The sequence below is a fragment of the Biomphalaria glabrata genome, chromosome 1 (assembly GCF_947242115.1).
Source record: "Biomphalaria glabrata chromosome 1, xgBioGlab47.1, whole genome shotgun sequence".
NCBI lineage: Eukaryota > Metazoa > Mollusca > Gastropoda > Planorbidae > Biomphalaria > Biomphalaria glabrata.
Genome location: NC_074711.1, coordinates 47699499 through 47726796, shown reverse-complemented (window position 1 = coordinate 47726796; position 27298 = coordinate 47699499). Strand labels below are relative to the sequence as shown.

General features: G+C 39.0%; 1 protein-coding gene across 7 annotated transcripts in view; it reads left to right on the top strand.

The window, feature by feature from the left end:
- The first annotated feature begins 2811 nt into the window (after nt 1-2811).
- The window catches only part of LOC106065832 (ankyrin repeat and LEM domain-containing protein 1-like), a 76143-nt gene continuing 51656 nt past the window's right edge, over nt 2812-27298 (top strand). For 3 of the 7 annotated variants that reach the window (XR_008779699.1, XR_008779698.1, XM_056040527.1), the window contains exons 1-3: nt 2813-3273; nt 15639-15782; nt 26791-26896. Coding sequence is in view for 3 of the 7 variants with exons in the window: in XM_056040527.1 (XP_055896502.1) it covers nt 3149-3273; nt 15639-15782; nt 26791-26896 (375 nt within the window). In the remaining 4 variants the exon portion in view is untranslated. Of the gene's footprint in view, nt 3274-15340; nt 15362-15638; nt 15783-26790; nt 26897-27298 lie in introns of those variants that run through there. The other 4 variants (XR_008779697.1, XR_008779693.1, XM_056040517.1 and 1 more) reach the window with 4 other exon arrangements.

Below are 27298 nucleotides of genomic sequence, written 5' to 3'. Positions count from 1 at the left end.
TTGAAGCCAGCCTGGGAGGACCACTTAGGGGGCCGATTTTAAGTTTTAAGTCTTTGTAACCTTGTTAAAACTACACTTTGCACCGATAGTTTTTTACTTTGACACAAAAATTACAAAATATAGTCTATTGATTTCATTATTTAATAAAATTAAGCTTCAAATTTGTCTTTTAAAAGCATTTTTACATAAATTCGTTCCTTATATCTGCGAAGTTAGAAGTCCTGATGTACATTCTTTCATTAGACAAGACCGAACTGTTACACATCTCTATATTCCTAGGTCTAAAACTCTAATTCAACTCTAAGATGATAGAACTTCTCTTCGCAAAGATAGTTTTATACTTTAACATATAAACATACTAATTATAGTCCATTCATTTCATATTTTAATCAAATTAACATTCAAATTTGTTTTTCTAAAGTATTTTTCATACATTCGTTTGCTATAGCTGCGATGCCGTGTCGCGCAAACCTTACATGCGCAGTGAAAACACGCTGTGATTCGACAGGAAAATGAGGCTCTATATGGGTGATATTAAATATACTAACATAAAATAATAAGCTTATTGAACCTTGAATTCAACCTTAAACTGATAGATCAAGAATGTTTAGTGAAAGTAGATGTATTTTACTTAATTTAAACAAATGAATCTAAGTTCAATCTAGGTCAAAAACTATATTAGACTCTAGATCAGATATCTTAATATATTTGCAAGCAAATCTTTTGTAACAAAAATGGATTTAGGTCGATTAGCTATTTTAATAGCACTATTCATACTATTTTTACATTCACGCATTTGCTTTACTTATAACATTATTATTTTGTTTAATAGTTTGTAATTATTACTATAGCTTTTAAATAGCGCTACTTTAATGCGTATAGAATGCTCAGAGCGCTATGGTCCATTCACATTTGTGAACACAGCTCAACTCGAGTCGGGTGTCGAGCCTCGAGCCCCCTTCATAGGTAGCCAAGCCAAGCCAAGTTCAAGCGTACTCAGCCTCTCGACCACGCTTCCCTTTTTTTTAAAAAAAATTCTAATGTACTATATCAGTAATACGTAAGTTAAGACCCGCGGGCAGCGGGTAATATCTGTCTAATCTATACTATAACGTCTGCATTATATAAGATAAGCACACAAAAAAAAATAATTATTAGGTTGATACAACAATTAAGTGTCGTCACTAATTTTTGCCGCTGATCTTGTGTCACACTCCTGATCACACTTTTTATTAGGTCTAAGCCACAGACCTATATCTATTATATAAAGCAGAATGTTTGGTGTATATATGTATGTATGTATGTATGTATGTATGTATGTATGTATGTCCCCCTATAGAAATCAAAACCGTTTGACCAATCTTGATAAAACTTGAAAAAGTGGTTCCTTGGGTGCTAACTTAGACCGTAGTGTATGTATTGTAGCCGTAAAACAAACTTAAGACACTCAAAAAAATAAAGTTGTCCGACGCTATTAAAGCTATAGTATTTATGGATCTAGGCCAGGGGTCTCAAACACGTTGCCCGTGGGCCACGAAACAAAGTTGTGTGGCCCGCGAATTCAAAAAAATTAGATAAAATTTACAATGACCACATATGAGCCGTGAAATGATTTACAACTGCAAAAATCAGTAAATGAGGTGTCCGCCCACTGCAAGCGAAGATTCTGTGAAGGCAAGCTTTGTTGTTAGCGTGATGGCATCACGACCATTCACTGAAGGCCAGTTTGTAAAAGAGTGTATGCTACAGGCGTGTGAAATTATCTACCCCGAGAAAAAGAAACTCTTCGAAGGCATAAGTTTGTCTGCGAACACAGTTGCAAGCAGGATCACCGAGTCAGCGACAAATGTTCAATAGCAACTGATTGCCGCTGCAAAAGACTTTGTAGCATATTCCATTGCACTGAACGAGTCTACTAGTGTAACAGACACCGCATACTGTGCCGTATTTATTCGTGGGGTCGACGAAAACTTGAACATTGTTGAAGAGCTATTGGACTTACTAGCCATGAAGGGAACGACGACTGGACGCGACGTGTTTCAAGAACTGGAAGCTTGTATTGACAGGTGTGTGGGCTACCGTGGGAAAAACTTGTTTCAGTGGCTACAGACGGTGCAAGAGAAATGTGTTCAGAGAAGGTTGGTGTTGTTGGATTAATGGTAGAGAAACGTATTAGCTCAGCTTGCCGGGACCTTTTGTAGTCATACACTGCATTCTGCACCAAGAAGCACTCTGTGCCAAAGGTCTACAAATGAAGAACGTGATGGATGTTGTCATGAAGACGGTGAACTTCATACGTGCACGGGGTCTCAACCACAGACAGTTTGTGTCATTTCTAGCTGATTTAGAAACGGAATACGGAGAGTTGCTTTATCATACGGAAGTCAGATGGTTGAATCGTGGAAAAGTGCTGCAGAGATTGTTTGCAATTTTTTGATACATAATCCAGAAAGATCTAGGTTATCAATCTATTTAAATGTACATAAGATGATTTAAATCAAAAGACATGAATTATTTCGATCTAGGATTTTTGAAACATTATCTGAATGGAAACTTACAGGAAATGACTTTGTTTCATATAGTAACGTGAATATATAGTTCTGTGATTAATAGTCCATTCTAAAGAAAATCCGAGAAATGATTTTGCATTATTTCTAAACTTTGAAAACTAAAGATCATTACGTTTCTAAGACAGAAGAGATTGATTGGGACGAGTTACGTACATAAATATAGATCTCTCTATATAATATATATATATATATATATATATATATAGGTCTGTGAATCGATCAATCACGGATAAGAATCTGTTTCCGGTTTCCAGTCTAGATATAATATAGATCTAGTTTATAATTTATAAAGATCTAGATCTAGATGTATGATCTATTGTATACAGTATACATTAAGTATCCTAGATTTATATGATAATAATATGATTTATATGAGTCTATGATCTAGAAGTACAAATCTAGTTGTATCTAGTGGAATAAAATCCAGATTTTTTTTAAGATTTGGATAGAATAGAGTACTACTAGTACTAGAGATTAATTAAATCTAGACTAGTCTAGATTCTAGATTATATCTAGATCATAGTCATACTCATAGATGTCGAAAATATTGTGATACTGATTTTAGGTTTAAATTAAAAATGTCTCGGAACATAGATCTGGATTTAGATTATAATGTAGATAGGAGATCTACTATATTAGATCTAAATCAAGAATCCACTGAAGAATTATTTAATGTTTTAATATCAGGAAGTAACAATCTTAGGTAAGCCAAAAGATGACTAGTAGATATAGATTTAATAGATCTAATCTAGATTGACTAGTCACTAGATTAGATTTCTGGATAGTAGTTTTTTTAGTAGATTCTATCACTAGACCTATTCTGACTATAACTAGTTACTAGAGCCAGAATCAAAATAAATATATATATATATTAATTATTATATAACAACAGAAACTATCTAGTTATGTAGAGCTTACTGAAACTGAGAGGTTTACCAATGAAACAAACTTTATCTTTCTACTATGTTATATAGGAGCAAAGTTATGCCGTTTTTTATATGTATTAAAATGCCTAAAATGGACTGTCATTATAGACAAAATGTCCAAAAAATTGTGATCAGAAAAATGAATTTTCGTCTTTATCTCATCATAACTTTATAATCATAATAGAAGCTTAAAATTTGGAACACTTCTACCCCATCATATGATTTTTAATTTGATTGTTTCGTCTCACATGCAGCTAACATTCATTCTTAGCTAATCCAATTGTTTGTAAATTGACTTTGATCCTTTTTCTAGAATGCTGTTTGGAAGAAACTTCCTCAGCTTTAAAATATTTATATATATAATGTAAAATAACACCTTGATAGCATTCTCTCCACTAGGTTGATCAAAGATAAGCCACTTAATAATGCATAATTTAATATAAATCATTTATGTTTCATATCATCAAGAGAGTTGCTAATTGCCACAGGTCGCTGCATCATGGAGCGACTTCATTTGACATCATCAGGATGAGCCCAAACTTCCCTAATAAGCTGATTTCCTTTTATATTTTCTGTACCTAAGTATAGAAAAAAAAAAGGATTTCTAACACTACTCTTATAATAGAAATATTGATTTTAAAGGAAGCAACTCAACGGCAAGGGAACAATGACAATACAAGTTTAATAAAATAGATCACAAAGCAAGGTGGATCTCAACAACCATCCAAAACATTCCCTTCCTCTTCCTTTCCTTCCATTCATTTAGTCTCTTTTTAGTGCGCTGGTGTGCAGCCATAGAGTCACTACAGAACATGGTTATTACATGCCCCCTTCTTATGTCTGTTAGTCCCGAACTGACTCTGTCCCTCTCTCTGATCTCCACAATACAGGTATAACCAATCGATGTGTACCACCTTGCATTTAGTTCGAGGACCCCTCTGGATACGGTAAACCACGCCGTTGATTTGTTTCAAAATCCAATATGAACCTTCCCAATTCTTTTGTAATTTAGGCGATCTTCTCTTCTTTCTCTTTGGATTGTACCGCCAAAGGAGATCATGCTCTACAAAGCCAGTAGAATTGGCCCTTCTATCGTATCTGTTCTTCATGAAGTCGCTACTGTTTTTTATCCTACTCCGTGCAAATGCCTGAACTTTCTCAAGTCTCCTTCTAAGTTCTGTAGCATATTCACTTGCTGTCGTTTGTTTGTAGTCTCCTGGCAGCCCAAATAAGAGGTCTGCTGGCAGCTGATATATAGGATATATATATATATACATATATATATGATAGGTCTATATCTAGACCTAGAGTCAGAGTCTTACTTAGACTTAACTCTTTGACTCCGGAATTATTTTCCACGTTTGGACGGAGTTAATTTTTTTTTTTTTCCTTTCGGAGTGAAAAGAATGATATGAAAGACAAATTGTGTGCCAAACTATATGTTTATGGCAGGGCTGAGTTTGTCACCCATTCTGACCCTTTTCCATTCACTTGGCCAAGACAGACTCTTCCTCGGGTCATGTAGGTCATTTAACTTTTTGACGCTGAGCTAGTTCACATTATACCTTCCCTCGTCTTATCTCAAGTAAAGCAAAGACAGACCAAAATGTTTTCTTTTCCCACTTTCTCTCCCTCCCCTCTTCTTGAAATTCCCTCATTTCTCCCACCTATTACTCCCCTCCCCTGTTTAGAATGAGATTGGTGTGTGTGTGTCGTATGGTATGAGTGTGACTTAAGTAACGCACATGTGGTGTATTGCTCCAGTTTAAAAAATGGGACAAGAATGCAGAGAGCCAGTTGTTTGTGAGATAGGAACAATATGGGTATTCTGCGGAGTAGAAAGAGAAAGTGGGCGCTGTTTTGTTGGTACTGGTATCAAATGTAAGCTCGAAGTTTTTCAAGATTATTAATTGCCTAAGAATTCAAGTTCTCACTAAGAATAATACAGAAGCCACATTATATGTGTCCTATCTGTTACTGCTGAAGCTCGAAAATCGTTAATGTATGTATGTTAAAATAACTGGTAGCAAATCAGTTAATTTACAGATTATCTAGCTTAAATATAGCTCCTTCCGCTCCCCCTTCGTTGTCGAAGATGAGCATTCTATTCTATGAAATTGAGATGGCTATGGAGTCCAATCTTCACTTTAAAAAGCTGTTCACATACATGGCATGGGTAGGTTGGGTCTGGTGCAGGTATGCCTGCTTCTTTTGTCACCTTCCTTTTTTTCTTTAGATCTATGTTCTTTGTTGATTACCAATTTCCTTGCCTTACATCTTGAAACTCAGACACTCATGGCTTCATGCAATGTGGAGCGATCGAGGGCTATAGCATTTTCCATCCATAAATGTCTATCTCACACTCCTAGATAGAACTGTTAAGTGTGTCTTTGAAACGCTTGTGTTGATCTTTCTCATGAGAGAGCTTTCCTGCACACAGTTTCCCCATAGAGCTAGGAAAACCAACGACTTAGCAGAGTCATTGATTAATATGCATGACTACTAGATTGACACATGGAATGCGTAGGACATAATTATCTTCTTTTTTGAAGTAACGTCTGTAATATACTATTAAAAAGTATACAGACTACATGTCCCACGTAATTGAGACCTTTTGCTGTGGCATTGATACTGTTCATTTGTGACAACTGTAGGATTTCAAAGTCTGTTATGTGGTCAAACCAATTCACCTTATGGTTTATTTTCTAATGCAACTCTAATAATTACTTAAAGTGCTTTTGCCCCAACTATGTCCAACCCAGACAAAAGATTAGCTAGGTAATGTGCACATTAACGGGGCTTTAATGGAGCATATCAAATTGCATTTTGTCTCTTCCATCTTCCGCTTTAAAATAGTTTTCAAAACTAAAATGCTGGTAAATCCAACTTTGTATTGTCCCTTGTCCAGAATAAAAAAAGGAGCAGGGGCGACATTAATGTCACAGAAAGTGTTTTGCCATGAATAAGATACCCCCCTAAGTTTTTTTTTTTTTTTTTTAACTTTTAATTTCAAATAAAACCTGTACACATATAGAAATGATTTTTTTTTAGTTTGAAAAAAATAAATGTAGCTACTATAATGTACTTAAAATAATAAACAACAATTTTTAATATTTTTACTAACCTTTGTCAAGAGTCAAGACAACACAAAAACATTGTATTATTAACAATATTGATCTATACAACACATAAAAAAATCTAGAGAAATAATTTAGATTCACACTAGTGAAATGTAGATCTATGTTTTGATTAAATAAAATAGGTGTACATTCCCTAATGCAACTTATCAAAATTATATTTTATAGTTGGTTTAAAAAATAGCTTCTTTATTTTATTTTTTTAATTTATCAGTATCCAAGTCCATCTAGTAAAAAATGGCCGCCCATTACCGCGATAGCAACCAGCGGCCATTTGAAAATACGAAACTTCAATACGGCTCTTACCGAATTAAAAAGGAATGCATGCTTTTTTTTATTGCACAAAGCAATTTTTATAAAACAAAAAAATATTTTTATATTAATGTTTAAAATTTTAAAATAAAAACTTACAGACTGCAAAAAAGCCTCCAGGAACATAAATCTAAAGAAAATAGAGCCTTTTTAAGACCCCACTCTTTCAAAAAGATTTTCACTGTAAAAACACTTTGAAAGAAGGAAATTCTGAATGTTTAGCAAAGGGAAACTATACAAGATAATATTTTAAGCAATTAAAAACATACAGGAAAAAAAAAAGTTAAAACACTGACGTTGCCAGCGTTGATTAGAGCTTTATAGCTGGGTAAAATCAACGATGGGAGCTTCCTTCCATAAACAAAGAGCTAACCCTCTTAAGATGAAGACATTTAGCATGTCTTCTGTCAAAAAGACTAAGCATTATTTCCATACTAAGCACTTCTCTTACAAAAAAATTCCTAATAAATAAACTAATTACTTTACATACACAAAACTATATATATTATTGAAGAGAAATGAATGAACTAATACAATTATATAGAATCCATCTGAAACAGTTTTACAATAAAATATGATGTCAAAGAGGGTCAGGAGTCAGGTCAATGAGGTTCACCGCTGACAATTTAAAATTTAGACAAAGTGGCATTAGTGAACATCAATCCATGCTTTGTAAAAAACATTCTCAGTGAGCTAATGAACACTTCATAGTTATTGTATTTAACCTATATGAGGCGACACAGCCAATCTATCGCGCCAGTCTGGTTTGGCAAAAAAGGCGAAAGGCCGATCTATCGGCCATGATAGTTTTCCAACCACAAGATTGGCTTAGAACCAGTGTTTGTAACAGCCAATCAGATAAATTCTATTACTATTTTTACACATTCGTAAACTGTAATGATGCCTCCTTTACTGTTGTTATAAGATAAGATAATTTGTTTGATTTTTTGAAGTTACCTAGTGCTAGGTGTACATTTCAACATGTCAGACAGTGACATTGATGAAAGCATACTCACTGACTCTTGTTTTTAGTGACTGATAGCCCTAACAATAATCAGGGCAGTTTTGAGGACGGCTTTAGATCTAGGTTTACACTAGATCTAATAACTAATACTAGTAGTGTTGACGATGCCCATCCATGGTAACATGGTTTAGAGCAGGCATGCAAACTCATAAAAGGTGTATGGCCACATAAAAACTTACTACGACCTGAAGGGCTGCAGCCAAAAATTAGTTGGAAAACAGCATACTATTTTTATTTAAATTAGAAACAATATAGAATACAATAATTAATGGAATACCTGTCACTTAGCTAAATTTATAGTATTATTTTGTTCATTAAAAAATTACTATGATTATGCATTATTTTTATTGTCCTGATGCTTGACATCTTTTCTGGGACCAGTGGCGTCACTCACTATCTTGGGTGTCAGTCAGCTCAGGGTGTCACCCCCCCCCCCCTCCTGTCAATATCTAAAATGTGAAAAACTATTGGAGTTTCCCTTTAAGCCATAAAACACATACTTTATACTTACCAACATTAATTATTAATTAATTGTTAAATAACTATAAAAGAAGTGTCGATTCTAGTTTAGAATTTCGTTGTTTATTACAATTAATCTATAGTTCAATTTTGCAACAATGCGGCCTTAAGTAAATTACAATGTTTTTTTTTTCTTTTCTGGATTTAAAACTTGAAAACTTATCAAAAAAAGTTAAAGTCTATCTTAAATATTTCTAAACTTTAATTTATATAACAAATCATTTTTCACACGAGGCCATATATACGCAGATGGTAAGAAATAGTACAAGACTTTTTAAAATGATTCAGAGATATTCTTTAAGGTCCCAGTGGCAAATGAATGGTGAACATTCAATTTTTAGTTTCTTCAAGAAAAATTTTGCTGCCTTTAGATGTCTTCTCAATCATACTATATCTTTTGAAATGTCGTCTTTTGGAGAATCATCAAATACGCTAATAATTTTGAAAGTAAAATCTACAATACTGCGTCAGTTGTTGAAATAAAGACTTTTTTGGTTTATTTGCTACATCTATGATTGCTTCTAGTATGAGTAGAAGCTCAGCATTAAAAACTGATTAATGCACATAGAGGCTTGGAGGCTGAGTGGTAAAGCGCTTGGCTTCCGAACCTGGGTCCCGGGTACGAATCCTGGTGAAGGCTGGGATTTTTATTTTTGGGATCTTTAGTCGCCTCTGAGTCCATCCAGCTCTAATGGATACATGACATTAGTTGGGGAAAAGTAAAGGTGTTTGGTCGTTGTGCTGGCTACATGACACCCTGCTCGATAACTGTTGGCCATAGAAACAGATGACCTTAACATCATCTGCCCCATAGATCGCTAGGTCTGAAAGGGTAACTTACTTACTAAATAGTGAGTCCGCATAATGTAATTGCTTGTCTGACATTTTCTTTAAGTTTTTAATTTTTTTGTCTATTGAATCACAACTGTTGTTTTTTTTTTAAGAGAAACGAGTTCCCTTAATTTGTATTAGTATCCGGATGCCTTTATTTTCCAATCCAGATGAATATTCTTCATACTTCTTTTGATACTTATTAAATTAAGTAACAATATATTTCTATTTCATTTCTATAGAATTGGATGTACATAGTTGAAACAAAAACAATTTTTTTTTGCTATTAGGTGACTAATTCATTCCAGTTAATAAGCATCTTATAGAACCATTCATACGACAACTGGTGTACATCTCCCTTTTGCTCTGGATAATTTTCTTCGTAAACCTTGTGAAATTGCCACACTTCAAGAAGAACTATCCTCTAAAATATTGAAGTCTATATCATTCACCTGACTCATTGTAACATTTCCTTCATCTTGGCTAGAGCTTCCTTTGCAGTCAACTTCTGAATTATATCATCGTCTTTAAAAATCTTAATTGCCACGTAGTTGCTTTCCGATTCCTTGAAGAATTACGGGCACGACATGGCCTTAATTGTGCCTATGTGACAAAAACTCAAAACTCAAACCCAATTCTGTGGAATTTACATTAATGGCACATTATATTTATGTAATATTTTATGCCTGAAGAATATCATCATTTGATAAACGGTTATTATTGGTTGGCATTCTTGTATTACGAAAGCTAGTTAGTAGATACTACTTCAATAGATTCTATACAATACAATCAATAAGATATTTTTTATAATCAAAGCAGTGTTCTTGCAGCTAGTATACAGCTGGAAGTAAGCTTTCACATTTGTTATATAATATAAAGTATGATGTAATGTTTTGAACATTTTGATAGAATTGTATAAAATATTAAAATATGTTCAGCCAAAATAAAAAAATGTACTTAGATATATTTATTAATTTTGAATTTTCTTCTTCTTCTTCTTCTTCTTCATCGTTCTCATTGTTATGTTGGAGTGTTCATATGACTAGACCAATACATGAGATGAACTGCGCAGTGGTTTCCAAATCAGGGAGCTCTCCATATAGTTTTCTTTCTATTGGGGTGATTTGGGGCCAATGTCTTATACGGGCCTCTTGGTAGAGAGAGCAGTTTTGGAGGACGTGGTCGGCATTTTCTGGTGATACTCCACATGGGCAGATTTCACTGGTTCCAATTTTGAGCTTCCGGAACATGTGTTGTCGCATTCTGTTGTGTCCGGTCCTGAGTCGAAAGATTAGACGTTGGTCTTGTCGGGATAGCTTATAGTAAGCGTCATCTTTCTTGTGATTTGGATGAGAGCTCATCCATTTCTCATTTATTTTATCTACAATTAATTTCTTCATTTCTTCTGGATAGAGTGCAGAGTTTACTTGTGAGTTTGTTCTCCCACTCTTGGCGAGTGTGTCAGCCTTCTCATTTCCTGCTAGTTGTATGTGAGCTGGTATCCATTGAATAACAGTTTTTTTGCTGTTGTTGTTGAGCTTTGTAAGTGCTGTTCTGAGGTTTTTAATATAAGGGGAATCAGAGTTTTGCAAGCTTTGGAGGGTTGTTTTCGCGTCTGTTAGAATGACAATCTGACTGTGAGGGGAACTTGGATGATTTGCTAGCATGGTAGCAGCTAGTGCTAGTGCTTCCCTTTCTGCTCTGTGACTGTCAGAGAGCTCTCCAGTTGCAATGGATTTTTCTAGTTTTCCTCCATCTGGCCATTCTATAAGTATTTCAGCTCCTCCTCATCTTAATTTTGAATAACATGTTCCAATATTTAGCCACTGACACATACTTTTTTTAACATTTTAAGATATTGCAAATTGCATTTTTTCACTTGGGTGTCACCCTAACGGGTTTCATCTGGTGCTGACCGCACCCCCCTAGTGACACCACTGTCTGGGACACAAGCTAATTAATGTCAGGTTTGTAGTAACCTAATAAAACACTACAGGAAGACATGTCTTGATCCTAGACTTTATTGTACAAGAATGCCAAAACAGTCTATAATAACACACACAAGCTTACCTGGACACCAAGACATTTTGACACACAAGAACAGATCAGTTTACAACATAAACAAGAAACATATATACACAACAATCACCCCCCGTTTAGTTTCTTTCTGCTCTACTTCTGAGATTATACAAGTGCTGTACGGGCGTTTCTCTGGCAAGTGATTTTTGTCCATTTTCAATGGTGTTTTCCTCTGCTCGTAAAGCAATTGGGACCATGTTCTTTGCAGTTGTCTCCATGTCACCCCAAGAAGCCACTGAGTGTTGGGCAAAATCTCAGTGTTATCAGGAGCCAATTGATATTGAGAGACCTTAGAAGATGTCTCAACGTCTCTTGGAGCGAAATCATGTAATGCCGACTCTGAATATGAGTCACCTCTCGGAGCCAAATGGTGTAGTGAGACAGTTTCTTTCCGTCCATTTGGAAGACGTATGTGGGCATAGCTCTGATTTGCTTCAATAAGCTCCACTTGATCTACCAGCGGATCATGTTTGCTTTGCCTCGCATGCCTTCTCATCAGGTGGAGGCTGTTCAGGCCTGAGAAAGTTATTATAGCACAAGCTTTTATTTCTCACGGCTATGGCCAAATTTCGATTCACGGTTTCCCCATTGCGGGGAAGAAGAGGAAACAGTGTCTCATATTCTTTTCGACTGCCCAGACTTGCTGATCTCCTTCTCGACAGGTCTGGGAAACCAAAAATTCTCGACCTGTCTGGTGACATGTATGCACTCTGTGGGCAGCAGGGCTTCTATCCAGGGCTTTTGCAAAAGAGGATTTGAGCCTCTCAAGCCCTCACTCAAATGGAGTTTGATGATGATGATGACCAAATGCTGCAGCTGTATTTATTCTTTTTAGTTCCTGGCACGTTGAGAAGTGAGCAAGATTTTCTCTTGATATTTGGTTTATCCACAGTTGTAACTTTGATTGCTAAATTGACCACCTTCGGTGACCAAGTGAGCCACATGCCTGGTTTAGAGTTACGAACAAAATAAAAGACTAGTTCCGTTATATAAATCAAACTAAGAAGCTAATATTGGGCACCATTAAAGATATTCTAGATTAATGTAATATATTATTAATGTTTTAGACAGAAATATTTAAAAACTTGATTGTAGATATATTAATAGATCTAGATAAATAAATCTAAATCTAAAGATGCTGATCTTTATATAATGTAATTTTTGTGGGTTACACTACTGGTGAAGGTTTGAGAAACAATAAAATAAAGCTTCACATGATAGTTTTGGAAATTCATGCTTGATTTTGATTGCAACATTCATTTATTCTCTCCCCCCACCCTTCCCCAATTTTTATTACCAAAAATACTTCTAGTATAGTCTTAAAGCGTCCCGAGACATGCCATTAAACTGGGCTCCTCTTTCCTTAGCACTTTTGGAGCTCAAAAGTGTCTTACTTCTTTTCTATCTTTGTGTCTGCCTCTTCTTTCTCATTCTGCCTACATTACCCAGCTGGTCATGCTGAGCTACCAGCATAGGTCATCTAATTGTGCAGGAGGGCAGTGGCTGGAGGGTTAATCTGGGAGCAGCTGTATCGGACACATGTCGAATGCAGCAGATGACTGAGTATAGCACCAGTGTAGCCCTGGTGGGCTCATTCTGGACATCCGGATGGCCTGTCCCCTTGTTGGACTTGATGGCGGGTGGGGAGCACAGGTACAGAATTACTACTAATGTCCATGGACAACCCCCTGCCCCCCCCCCCAAAAAAAAACAAAAAAAAAACAACTACTTACCCCAGATTTGTGTCTGGGCAAGAGACATCGAGTAATAAAAAAGGAGGTCAGAAGAAGCTGTACTACCTGGCCATCATTTCTGATGGTCAGGTGCACAGAAGAGCGGAAAAGCCTGACAAAGATGAGCCCTTTTCTCATCTACAAGGGATTTAAGTCAGTAGTGGGACATCCCAAGAGTGTATCTAAGCTGCATAAGTCATCAGAACTTCTCCTAGAAGTTGATAGTAAGATACACTCTGATGGGCTTCTACAATGCAGAAGAATCTGTGATCTCCATGTGGAAGTCATGCCACACAAGAGTCTGAAGACCAGCAAAGGTGTAATCAGCTCTAAAGACCTGCTGGAATGTTCTGAGAAGGAAATAGTGGAGGGGATTTAAGGAGTCATCCATTCCCAGCGCATTACCAGGTGCAGGGATGGTGAGGAGGTCCAAACCGCCACTATTATCCTTGCCTATGACACAACCTGGAAACATGGCATTCTACGTGACCTGGAGCTTATGGGGCTTTGTGGGGGAATTCCTGAAGGACCGAAAATTTCAGGTTCGAGTGGGCAACTTCGCTTCTGACACTTATGACCAGGAAATGGGTGTACCCCAGGGCAGCATTCTGTCAGTCACCCTATTCAACATTAAAATAAACAGCATCATAAATGCTCTGTCCCCTGGCATAGAGTGCTCTTTGTATGTTGATGACTTTGTCATTTTTTTCAATAGCAGATAAATCATCCACTGCACAATACCCCAGAATTTCAAAAAGTCAAAATAAGGGAGTATAGACACCCCATTGACTTCAGATCAGAGAACAATGAAGATTATAACAAACTGTTCTCGCTTGAAGAACTGAAGGACTCACTGGACAAATGACATGACACTGCGCCAAGAGAAGATGAAATCCATTATCAGTTCCTCAAGCATCTTCCTGAACCCTCATTTGCAACCCTGCTAAATATCTATAACTGTTTATGTCAAACAGGCACTTTCCCAAACACCTGGAGGAAAGCCACAGTAATACCGATACCTAAACCAGGAAGAGATGGGTCTGATCCAGCCAACTATCACCCAGTAGCACTAACAAGCTGCATCTGCAAAACCATGGAAAGGATGATAACATTAAAATAAAAAGCATTATAAAGGCTCTGTCCCCTGGCATAGAGTGCTCTCTGTATGTTGATGATTTTGTCATTTTTACACACATGGCAAAAAAAATAAATAAGGGTCTGACAAGGCTTGGAAGCACGACCATGTTCAGACTTAGGATTGGCCACACCTACTTCACGCACTCCTTTGTGCTGAAGAGAGAGGAGCCCCCATTTTGTGAGTACTGTGACTCTCGTCTCACTGTGGAACATATCCTCATTGATCCCAAATACCAGGATATTAGGGGAAATCTTTTTAGAGCGCACAATTTAAAAACACTATTGGATAGTGTCGGCCCTGGGAAGGTACTGGGCTTTGTCCTGGAGGTGGGATTGTCTATGAAGATTTGATTTGTGAAATTGTGAACATATAAATATATTTACAAAAGACTCTGCTAAGTCATTGATTTTCCTGGCTGATTCAGGCAACCCATCCCATTCTCTAATGGCACTAGGGAAGAAGGAGCAGTGGTAAACATTAGTCCTAGCATATGGAATAATAAATGTGCATCTATCTTTGTTTCTTTCTGAGTATTTTATTAGGTTTTGTTTTTATATATTGGAAATTATGGTTCATTGTTTTATGTATTATAATAATTGCTACTTTGGTTTTTATTCTTCTGTCCTAAATTTAGTGATTTTACTCTTATCAAATGTGAATATTTGTTATAAATCTCACTGCTCTTTTTTGTATTTTTTCTAGTTTCTTTGTTTTAAAGAGTTGAGAGATCTCAAACAGAGGATGCATATTCTAATATTGACCAAACTAACTTGACTATGGTTAAATATCATATTAGTTTTATGTTCTTGCTTGATTTGTAAAAATTTCTTTTAATGTTTTGTTGGATAAATCTTAGGGTACTTATATATGTTTAGCATGATGTTATCTCTTTTTTTTTTTCAAGTAATGGGCTCTACATAGGATCTACACATTTGTACAATGTTGACATGATTTAATACATACAACATGGTGGAAATAAAATTTGCTTCATGCAGAAACAATATTTAATGTAACTTATAGCAAACATAATTAGTAAATTGTTGACATGACTGATACCAGTAAAATAATGGGATTACAATTTTCTAATTAATAGTAAGCATTTTTTTACTAGGTTTTAGAAGTTTAATACTTACAATTGGGTAGAATGTACATGTCCTATAACTCATTAATACAAAATGTCTTTAAGTAGTTTCTAATAAAAAAAATAAATATTTTTTATTAGTTTTACATTACAATAGCTTTTCTGATCAAATGATGTATAAAATTGATAGTTTAAATGACTTTTTTTTTCTGTCAGTAAATTTACATTTTATTATTTTTGAGAAATTTTCCATATTAATTATTAATGTGTCTTTGATTATTTCTTCAGGGACATAAGAGCTTTGTTAAGCAGGGGAGCTAATCCTAATTGGATCAGTATCGATCATGGTGTTTCTGCCATGCATTTGGCTGCAGGAAAAGATTTTTCAATTACACAGCTGTTGTTGCAGTTTGGCGGAAACCCTAATATAATGTAAGTTTTAAATATGAATATGAAATACTTTTATTGTACTGTACTAGATCCACATTAATAATAAAGCATTGTCTATTATTCAGAAGATTGAAGTTGAATGCAGTATTTCACATTAAAACTCTTCCAAGTTGTGACCTTCATATTTTACAATAACTCATGCAAACAAAGCTGTCGTTCATTAGAGATCTATTTATTTTTAATATCATCTGCACCTGTCTTCAGCAAGTGTTTTACTTTGATCTTTATGTGTGCCACATATCCTTGGTGAGATCTCTCACTTTCAGAGGTCATCAGCTGCCAGCTGCCTTACTCTTTGCCAGAGAGGGCAAGGTGGAACCTGAGTTAATCTCTATTAGGGGTGCACTTGATAGTACTTTTGGTTATCTGTCATGAGCCATATTACTTACCCAGTACACTAAGGTACATAGAACTTTCATCATAAGGCACTGGTTGTGTGTGTGTATGTTTCTTGAGGGAATGTTGTTTGCGTTTGCATATCTATATTGTTATTGCTATGTACTAGTTTAGAGAGTATGTTAGTTTTGTTAGACAAATATATTGTGTACTGTTTTTTAGCGATGTAAAAGTAGTGCCATAGTAAGACAGACTGTAGCAGACTGAGACAAGAGAGCAACATGGCGTTAGTATAGAAGCAGGCTGTTTTAAATAGCGACGTTTGTGAAGACTGGACGGTGTTCCCAGTGATAAATAAAGGTCTCATTTTATAGAAATGAAAGTCGTTATTAAGTATATTTTTAACTTGTAATGTTCTGTGGCTAATGTGAAGTAATAATTGAGATAGAATCGAAGTCAAATTAGATTAGCCCACAACAGTTATAGTAGTAATGCTGAAATGGACAATTGTAGTCTAACTAAATTTCCTTTTGTTTTGACCAATAAATCATATTTTGTAATAAAATAACAAGAGAATCGCTTATTTTTTCTTGGCTTTATTCAGCAAGATTCATCCAACAGTAAACAAATACATTTACATTCATGTCTCATATGACTGATTGTTGAAGTTCTATGAATACAATATACATGACCTTCAGAAAAATAATCTCACTATTAGTTGTGAGACAGGGGTGCATCTTATCTCCCTTCCTCTTCCTCTTAGCCATCGGCTACATAATGAACCAGACTGCATTTGGTATTCCATGGCGTGAATGACTCGGATTGATGGACTTGGACTTTGCCGATGATGTTGCACTACTTGGGGCTACAAATAAATGCATACAAGAAATGACGGAGTGCCTAGATATAGAGGCACCCAAAATAGCCCTCCGCATAAACTTGGAGAAGACTAAAATTTTGCGAGTGGGATATAAGGCAAAGGGTCACCCATCAGACTTGGCGAGTCAAAGCTTGAAGAGTTGAACAAGTTCACATACCTTGGCAGCATCATAACAAATGATGGGGATGCCTACCATGATGTAGCATGCCAAACAGGAAAGGCAGGGAGCATTTTCCAAAGGCTGCAGCCTATTTGGACAAGCCAAGCCATTGGACTTGAGACAAAAAAAAACCCTTCTCTACGCAATCCTCATCCCAACAGCAACATATGCATGTGAGACATGGAAGTCATCTGTCAAAATTGAGAAAAGACTAAATGTGGCTCAACAAAAATGGCTGAGACAGATTTTGGGAGTCAGTTACATCGATCGGGTCTATGCCGAACTTGGAGCTGAACACTTAGTGAGGTTGTGACAGAGCGTCGCATGAGGTTTGCGGGACATGTTCTACGACAAAATGAACTATACATACCAAGAGTTGCAATGACATGGAGGCCAATACGAGGAAAGCACAAACAGAGATGTCCTTGTATAACTTGGCGCCACACCATTATGGAGGACCTTAGAACAGTGGACACCAGGTTGGAAGAGGCTTCAGATATTGCCAGTGACAGATCTTTGTGGAGACAGCTTGCCGCCCAATGTGCCAAACAGTGTTGGAGGACCTAAATTTAACTAAAACTAAAGTTGTATAAAGGAGGTGTTGTCTTTTTAAAATAAAATTGTTTTTTAAATGTTTTTGTTTTACCTTGTGACAAAAATGCCATAGCCAGCATGCTAGACATTGCCCACACACACCTCAGTCCAGAAAACTTAAAAACCATCACCTCCACCTCAGACAAGTCTTACATCTTACCTTTCCCCTTTTTAACATTTGCCGAACCTGACTTAGAGAAAGGAGTCCCCCCCCCCCTGATCAAGTTAGTTGAACACCAGACTGAGACATGCTCTTCCTCCCACTGATTGGACCAACGTGGACATACGATGAACGGGACTTTACCAAGGGCTCGCTTCAGATACCGCCCCCTGCAATTTTGCACTGTCCAGTGTCTTGACATGATCAAGCCCCAGTGTTATCTCCTCTCTCTCTCTCTATGACAAAGAGACTCCAGTGAATGAAATTCCCTGGTCTCTTGATTCACAGGTCTACATAACATCCACCCCTGGGCAACATTCTTCTCAGATCAGATGGGACTTTCCTCTTGACGGTGACACATTTACTGCCCCTGCCCCATCATTCTTCCCCCACTCTCTCTCTCTGCCATTTTCTGTTGGCTTTCATCAGCGTGGTCTGTCCATTTTATTCTTTTTCAAGACCTGGTGGAAAGAAGATCATTCTATTGTCTTTGATTCTTCTTGGATTGGTGCCTCTATATCTCTCTAGGTGATTTGCCTTTTGTGCCTAGAAGTCGACATCGACTTAGAGACCTCTGCCATGCCCCGTCGGCTATAGCTACCATTAGCCACAGCTGATACCTGCCTCTACGGCTGAATTGCCCATGGCCTGGACCCAGTTCACTAGCCCACCAGCAGACAGCCATAGCAACTAGCCATAACAGTCACCCATGGCACCACCTGGCTCAAAAGATAAGATCAGGGCCTAATGACACTCAGATCACTTGGCTATAATATCTTGTGATGATATAATCCAATTTATGTACATCTACCTTTTACATATTTTACCTGTACATTTAGATTATTTACTTCTTTTGTAAATAAACCCTTATCGATTGTAAATTTAAGCCATTAGCCTGCACATAATCTTTGTGGGAGTAGGGTCTCATCAAACAAAACCCTTAGACATGCAGACAGTCAAAACACTCAAACGCACTCCACTTCTCACCTACCTAATGAATTCTATAACTGATTGCGATGAAAGTTATTTATCATTATTAAAAGATAGCACAGACTAATCTGAAATTGTTGCATTTTGATGACAGTTGGTCTACTGCTAGTAGAAGCACTTTGACAAATCATCTCTTTAGTTTGAGACAGTAGGAGTCTTAAAATTGAATACATTGCCAGCGTCCCGAGACATGACGTTAAACTGCGCTCCTCTTTCCTTAGCACTTTTGGAGCTCAAAAGTGCCCTACTTCTTTTCTATCATTGTGTCTGCCTCCTCTTTTCCCAAGTCTGCCTTCATTGATCATCACACTGTCTCCTTAACTTTAAATTCTCACTACGTCCTAGACCAGTCCGTTTGCCGTGGACTGCGACGGGTAAGGGGGGATAAAGAGATCCTGGTGTTTGAGTGGTGGCTATCTGAGGATAAACCACAACAACACAATACTTTGGCTCCAAGTTCCCCTAGTCGTCCCGAGACATGACGTTAAACTGCGCTCCTCTTTCCTTAGCACTTTTGGAGCTCAAAAGTGCCCTACTTCTTTTCTATCATTGTGTCTGCCTCCTCTTTTCCTAAGTCTGCCTTCATTGATCATCACACTGTCTCCTTAACTTTAAATTCTCACTACGTCCTAGACCAGTCCGTTTGCCGTGGACTGCGACGGGTAAGGGGGGATAAAGAGATCCTGGTGTTTGAGTGGTGGCTATCTGAGGATAAACCACAACAACACAATACTTTGGCTCCAAGTTCCCCTAGACCTGAGACCCAGATGGCCCGCTCTGGGTCAACCGGCTGGTCATGCCGAGCTACCAGCATAGGTCGTCGACCTATGCTGGAGGGCGGTGGCTGGAGGGTCAATCAGGGAGCTGCTGTATCGGACACATGTCCGATGTAGCAGCTGACTGAGTATAGCACCTGTGTAGCCCTGGCGGGCTCATTCTGGACATCCGAATGGCCCGTCCCCTTGTTGGACTCGATGGCGGGTGGGGAGCACAGGTGCCGAATTAACCAAAATATATATGGACAAAAAAAACACACACAAAACTACTTGCCCCAGACCTATGTCTGGGCAAGAAACGACGAATTGACGATAAAAAAGAGGAGGTCCCAAAAAGCTGTGCCACCTGGCCATCATTTCTGGTGGTTAGATGCACAGAGGAGGGAAAAAGCCTGACCAAGTTGAGCCCTTTTATTATCTATAAGGGACTCAAGTCAGTAGTGGGAGAGCCCAAGAGTGTGTCTAAGCTACACAAAACAATGGAACTCCTTGTAGAAGTAGACAGCAAGACACACTCTGATGGGCTTTTAAGATGCAGAAGACTCTGTGATCTCCAAGTGGAAGTCATGCCACACAAGAGTCTGAACACCAGCAGAGGTGTAATCAGCTCTAGGGACCTACTGGAATGTTCCGAGAAGGAAATAGTGGAGGGCATTGAAGGAGTCACCCATGCCCGGCGCATTACCAGGCGCAGGGAGGGTGAGGAGGTCAAAACCGCCACTATTATCCTCACATTCGGAACTAGGACACCGCCAGAGTATGTGAAGGCAGGATACCTACGAGTTCCAGTGAGGCCCTACATACCTAACCCCATGAGGTGCTTCAAGTGCCAGGGTTATGGACACGGCGCGGCAGTCTGTAAGAGGAACACTGTGTGTGCCAGATGTGCTGGAGAGGGTCATGAGGACAAGGGCTGCACAGCCCAGTTCAAATGCCCAAACTGTCAAGCTGGCCACTCAGCCTACTCCAAGGACTGCCCTGTGTGGAAACAGGAGGTTGCCGTGCAGGAGTACAAGGCAAGAAACGGATGTACCTTTAGCCAGGCGAAATCGGCTGTACTGGCCCTACCCAAGGGCCAATTCGGCTTGACAAAGACCTACGCCCAGGCTGTTGCTAAGAAAGGAAGATCCATAGCCACACAGACGGACACATTAACCCCACCACCCCCTCCTCCTCCCCCAACTCAGAAGAAAACACCGCCAAAGAACACACCTCTGAAGAAACAAGAAAGCCCTGTTGTCATGCTAAAGAACAGGTTCTCTGTGCTCGCTGATGAGAGCATGGAGACTGAGCAGCATGTCAAAACCAATACTCCGGGAGAACCCGGAGACATCATGTGTGACACAGGTTCTCCTCAGAGAACCCAGCCAGACACCCCAACCTCTACTGAGTTAGAGGTTGACCAACTCCCTAAGGGGAGAAATCAAAGCGGAGATGATGCCCGAGGTGAGAGAGGAGAAAATAACCTCCGCTCTAACCAGAGGGATCTCCCCTCTCCAGAGAGAAAGACTTCCCCCAAAAGGGGGTTGTCCTCCTCTCCATCCAAACCCAAGAATAAAAATACCAAGGTCACTGGAATAAAGGGAAACCCCTCCGGGGGCCTCCCAAGGCCAAATAGCTCCAAGTAGGTCATCTAGAATAAGCCATGGATTCCAGAATTGTACAGTGGAATTGTAGAGGCCTCAAGGCCAATTACGAGGAAATGCAGCTACTGATGGACTCTGAGACTCCTGTAGCTGTCTGCTTACAGGAAACATTTCTAAAAGATTGCATCAGCTTCCGAAGCTACTGTGCTTACACCAAGAATGTTGAGGATGCAGAGAGAGCATCAGGTGGAGTCTGTATCCTTGTGAAGGATAGCATCCCCCATGAGAGGGTAGAACTACAGACCACACTACAGGCCGTAGCAGCTAGGATAACCCTTCACAAGGTTATCACTTGCTGCAGCCTGTATCTACCACCAGGCGCTCCATTAAACCGAACAGACATGGAGGACCTATTGAAACAACTCCCCCGGCCTTATTTAATCCTTGGGGATTTCAATGCCCATAACACCATGTGGGGATCCAACAATACCGACACAAGAGGTCGTATGCTGGAGGATATCTTCCTCCAACATGATTTATGCATACTTAATGATGCATCACCGACCTACTTGCACCCAGGAACTGGATCATTCACATGCATTGACCTCACCGTATGCGTCCCCGGACTTCTGGACGATTTTAAATGGTCAGTTAGCAATGATCTACGGGGAAGTGATCACTTCCCAATCATCATTACTAACAATCTCCCTTCATTGGGACGACCTCAGCGGTGGAAACTGAATAAGGCCGATTGGGAACAATTCCAAAAAAGATGCTCTGAGGATATCACAGAAAATATCCTCCATGAACAGAACCCAGCTGATACCTTTGCTAGCAAGCTACTAAGTATAGCCAGGAAAGTTGTACCCCTAACCTCTGCAAATCCAAAACGGCCTAGCAAACCATGGTTTGATACAGTTTGCAAAAGTGCTATTGGTGATAGGAAAAAACGACTGGCTGCATTTATAAAGAATCCTTCCCAGGAAAACCTAAAGCTATTCAGGATAGCTAGAGCAAAGGCTAGACAAACCATACGGTCAGCCAAAAGGAATTCCTGGAGAAGTTTTGTCGGCAGTCTGGATGCCAAAACTTCTGCTAGAGCGGTTTGGAAGGCAGTAAGGCGAATCAAAGGGAAAGAATCAAATGCAATAGGGCATTTGAAAAACCAAGGACGAACTGTCACATCCCCCAGAGAAATAGCTGACTGCCTTGCATCCTCAATAGCAGAAAAATCATCCACTGCACACTACACGCCAGAGTTCCAAAAAGTCAAAACCAGGGAGGAAAGACACCCCATTGATTTCAGGTCAGAGAACAATGAAGACTACAACAAACCGTTCTCGCTTGAGGAACTGAGGGAATCGCTGGACAAGTCACATGACACAGCGCCTGGAGAAGACGAAATCCATTACCAGTTCCTCAAGCACCTTCCCGAACCCTCATTGGCAGTCCTGCTAGGGGTCTATAACTGTGTGTGGCAAACAGGCGCTTTCCCAAACAGCTGGAGGAAAGCCACAGTTATACCGATACCTAAACCGGGAAGAGACGGCTCTGACCCAGCTAACTATCGACCAATAGCACTAACAAGCTGCATCTGCAAAACCATGGAAAGAATGATTAACAGTAGGCTGGTCTGGTACCTGGAAAGGAATAAAGTGATCTCAAACTACCAGTGCGGATTCCGGCAGGGGCGGACAACAACTGACCACCTGGTAAGGCTGGAAGCTTATATTAGAAATGCATTACTCAGAAGAGAACATCTAGTAGCTGTATTCTTCGATATAGAAAAGGCCTATGACACAACCTGGAAACATGGCATTCTACGTGACCTGGCGATTATGGGGCTTAAGGGACACCTCCCCCGTTTTGTGGAGGAATTCCTGAAAGATCGAAAATTTCAGGTCCGAGTGGGCAACTCCGCTTCTGACACTCATGACCAGGAAATGGGTGTACCCCAGGGCAGCATTCTGTCAGTCACCCTGTTCAACATTAAAATAAATAGCATCATAAATGCGCTGTCCCCTGGCATAGAGTGCTCTTTGTATGTTGATGACTTTGTCATTCTTACTTATGGGAAAAACATGAACACCTTAGAAAGAAAATTACAGTTATGTTTAAACAAAATTCAGGGTTGGGCAAACTATAATGGTTTCAAATTCTCAGACTCCAAAACAGTTAGTATGCATTTTTGTAATCTAAGGGGGCTCCACCCAGACCCTGAACTATTTATACTCAAAAAGAAGATCCCTGTCGTGAAAACTACAAAATTTTTAGGCCTCACCTTAGATTCCAAATTTAATTTTCTCCCCCACATTAAGGAACTTAAGAAGAAATGCCAAAAGTCATTAAACATTAAACAGCTTGCAATGCAGTATATAGTCAAGCTAAAATCCAACCCCACAAACCCTGCTTTTGACTCCATATTTAACCCCACAGAGGTAGAATTATACAATCGAAGGCCTAACGTCATACAGCCGTTGGGCCTTCGAATGAGAGAACCCATCCAAAATTTAACCCCACCCATTGACCAAATCTCTAAAATAGAAACCCCTCAGAATCCTTCTTGGCTATTGAATAAACCCAAATTAAATTTATCCCTCCTTAATTTCAAAAAAGAAAATACAGACCCAAGCATACTACAAGTCCACTTTAGGGAACTGCAGGAGAGCTACGGAGATTGTGGCACCATCTACACAGACGGATCCAAAATGGAGGGAAAGGTCGCGTGTGCCTGCTCCTTTCGGAACAAAACAATCTCCCGTAGACTCCCCGATGGCTGCTCCATCTTTACGGCCGAATTGCACGCAATATTGCTTGCACTTATGGCCGTAAAAGCATCAGAAAGGAGTAAATTTATAATCTGCTCCGACTCCAAATCTGCATTGCAAGCTTTGGGGCGGATGAAGACTGACATCCCATTGGTACATAAGAGCCTGAAGCTGTTGGACCTAATAACAGCCGACCGTAGGGATGTCACCTTCATCTGGGTCCCCTCCCATGTTGGCATTGAGGGAAACGAAGCCACAGACAGAGAAGCAAAGAGAGCCCTAAATCATGCGGTGTCAGGAACCCAAATTCCCTACTCGGACCTGAGACAAATTATTGCCTCTGCCACCTATCGAGAGTGGCAGAACCGATGGGAGGCTGAGACTCACAGTAAACTCAGGCAGATTGTGGCGGATGTCAGGTGGCGGCCCACATCTAAGGGTCTGACAAGGCGTGGTAGCACAACCATGTCCAGACTTAGGATTGGCCACACCTACATCACGCACTCTTTTGTACTGAAGAGAGAGGAGCCCCCACTTTGCGAGTACTGTGACTCTCGCCTCACCGTGGAACATATCCTCGTTGATTGCCCCAGATACCAGGATGTCAGGGCGAAACATTTTAGAGCCACTAATCTAAAAACACTATTTAATAATGTCGACCCTGGGAAGGTACTGGGCTTTATTCGGGAAGTGGGGCTATCTACGAAGATCTGATTTCTGAATTTGTGAACATGCACTATTTACATTAGATTTTTACCAAATATTTAAATTTTTACTACCTTTACTATTTTAACTGTGAATAGACCTTAATTTTAATTATATTACTGTATAGAATCTGGCCCTTGTTGTTTAGAGAGAGAGTAGTCCTTAAGGGACTGCAGGCACGACATGGCCTAAATTGTGCCGATGTGCCTCAAATCAACAAAATCATTTACCAAATATTTAAATTTTTACTACCTTTACTATTTTAAATGTGAATAGACCTTGATTTTAATTATATGACTGTATAGAATCTGGCCCTTGTTGTTTAGAGAGAGAGTAGTCCTTAAGGGACTGCAGGCACGACATGGCCTAAATTGTGCCGATGTGCCTCAAATCAAAAATCAAAATCAACCAACCCCACGAACCCTGCTTTTGACTCCATATTTAACCCAAAAGAGGTAGAATTATACAATCGAAGGCCTAACGTCATACAGCCGTTGGGCCTTCGAATGAGAGAACCCTTCCAAAATTTAACCCCACCCATTGACCAAATCTCTAAAATAGAAACCCCTCAGAATCCTTCTTGGCTAATGAATAAACCCAAATTAAATTTATCCCTCCTTAATTTCAAAAAAGAAAATACAGACCCAAGCATACAAGTCCACTTTAGGGAACTGCAGGAGAGCTACGGAGATTGTGGCACCATCTACACAGACGGATCCAAAATGGAGGGAAAGGTCGCGTGTGCCTGCTCCTTTCGGAACAAAACAATCTCCCGTAGACTCCCCGATGGCTGCTCCATCTTTACGGCCGAATTGCACGCAATATTGCTTGCACTTATGGCCGTAAAAGCATAAGAAAGGAGTAAATTTATAATCTGCTCCGACTCCAAATCTGCATTGCAAGCTTTGGGGCGGATGAAGACTGACATCCCATTGGTACATTAGAGCCTGAAGCTGTTGGACCAAATAACAGCCGACCATAGGGATGTCACCTTCATCTGGGTCCCCTCCCATGTTGGCATTGAGGGAAACGAAGCCGCAGACAGAGAAGCAAAGAGAGCCCTAAATCATGCGGTGTCAGGAACCCAAATTCCCTACTCGGACCTGAGACAAAGTATTGCCTCTGCCACCTATCGAGAGTGGCAGAACCGATGGGAGGCTGAGACTCACAGTAAACTCAGGCAGATTGTGGCGGATGTCAGGTGGCGGCCAACATCTAAGGGTCTGACAAGGCGTGGTAGCACAACCATGTCCAGACTTAGGATTGGCCACAACTACATCACGCACTCTTTTGTACTGAAGAGAGAGGAGCCCCCACTTTGCGAGTACTGTGACTCTCGCCTCACCGTGGAACATATCCTCGTTGATTGCCCCAGATACCAGGATGTCAGTGCGAAATATTTTAGAGCCACTAATCTAAAAACACTATTTAATAATGTCGACCCTGGGAAGGTACTGGGCTTTATTCGGGAAGTGGGGCTATCTACGAAGATCTGATTTCTGAATTTGTGAACATGCACTATTTACATTAGATTTTTACCAAATATTTAAATTTTTACTACCTTTACTATTTTAACTGTGAATAGACCTTTATTTTAATTATATGACTGTATAGAATCTGGCCCTTGTTGTTTAGAGAGAGAGTAGTCCTTAAGGGACTGCAGGCACGACATGACCTAAATTGTGCCGATGTGCCTCAAATCAAAAATAAAAAAAAATACATTGCCATTTGAATGTAGATGACCTTGTTAAAATAATAATTAAAAAAAACCGTTACAAAACAAGAGTTATAGCAACATGTGCAACCCTTCTTAACACCAATCACTTATGTACTTAAATTGGTTTTGCGCATGGAATATTATGGTTGTTACGTGAAATAAAAGAGTCTACAAATACAAAAACAAAGTAAAATTAATTTTACTTGCCCTATCATGCATTGTATTATACATATTCTATTTTTTACATGCTCACATAAATAAATACCTTAATAGATTCCAATGTAAACATTAAATGGAAGTTGTTGTTTTTTCTTTCAGTAATTCAGAAAATTATACACCTTTACATGTCGCATCATCATGGGGTGATATTAGCACTGTAGAACAACTGTTACAGCATGGGGCAGATGCTAATCTTCAAGATTTGGTTTGTTGAAACATATATTTTTTTTTAAAATCTTAAACTAAACAGTTTCTAGTGAATGAGCTTAGTAATTTTATTTTACCCTCTAACTTCTTTTTCTTTTAATTTTGTGATCAGTTAGCAAAACAAATGTGTACCTGTGGTTCTCTTTTGATACATAGTATATAAATTGTTACTTTTATATTAAAATTGAGAACCACTCATCTAGAACATCTATTTTCTTGTGAACTTTTAATTCTTTCTTCTTATGCTTCTTTATGAGATGAACTGCAGATTGTTTCCCTGATCAGGCAGCTCTCCATACACTTTTCCTATGGGGGTGTTTTTGGGCCAGTTTCTTGTTCTGCACTCTCAATAGAATATGCATCTTTGAAAGACATGGTTGGCAATCTCTGATAACACTCT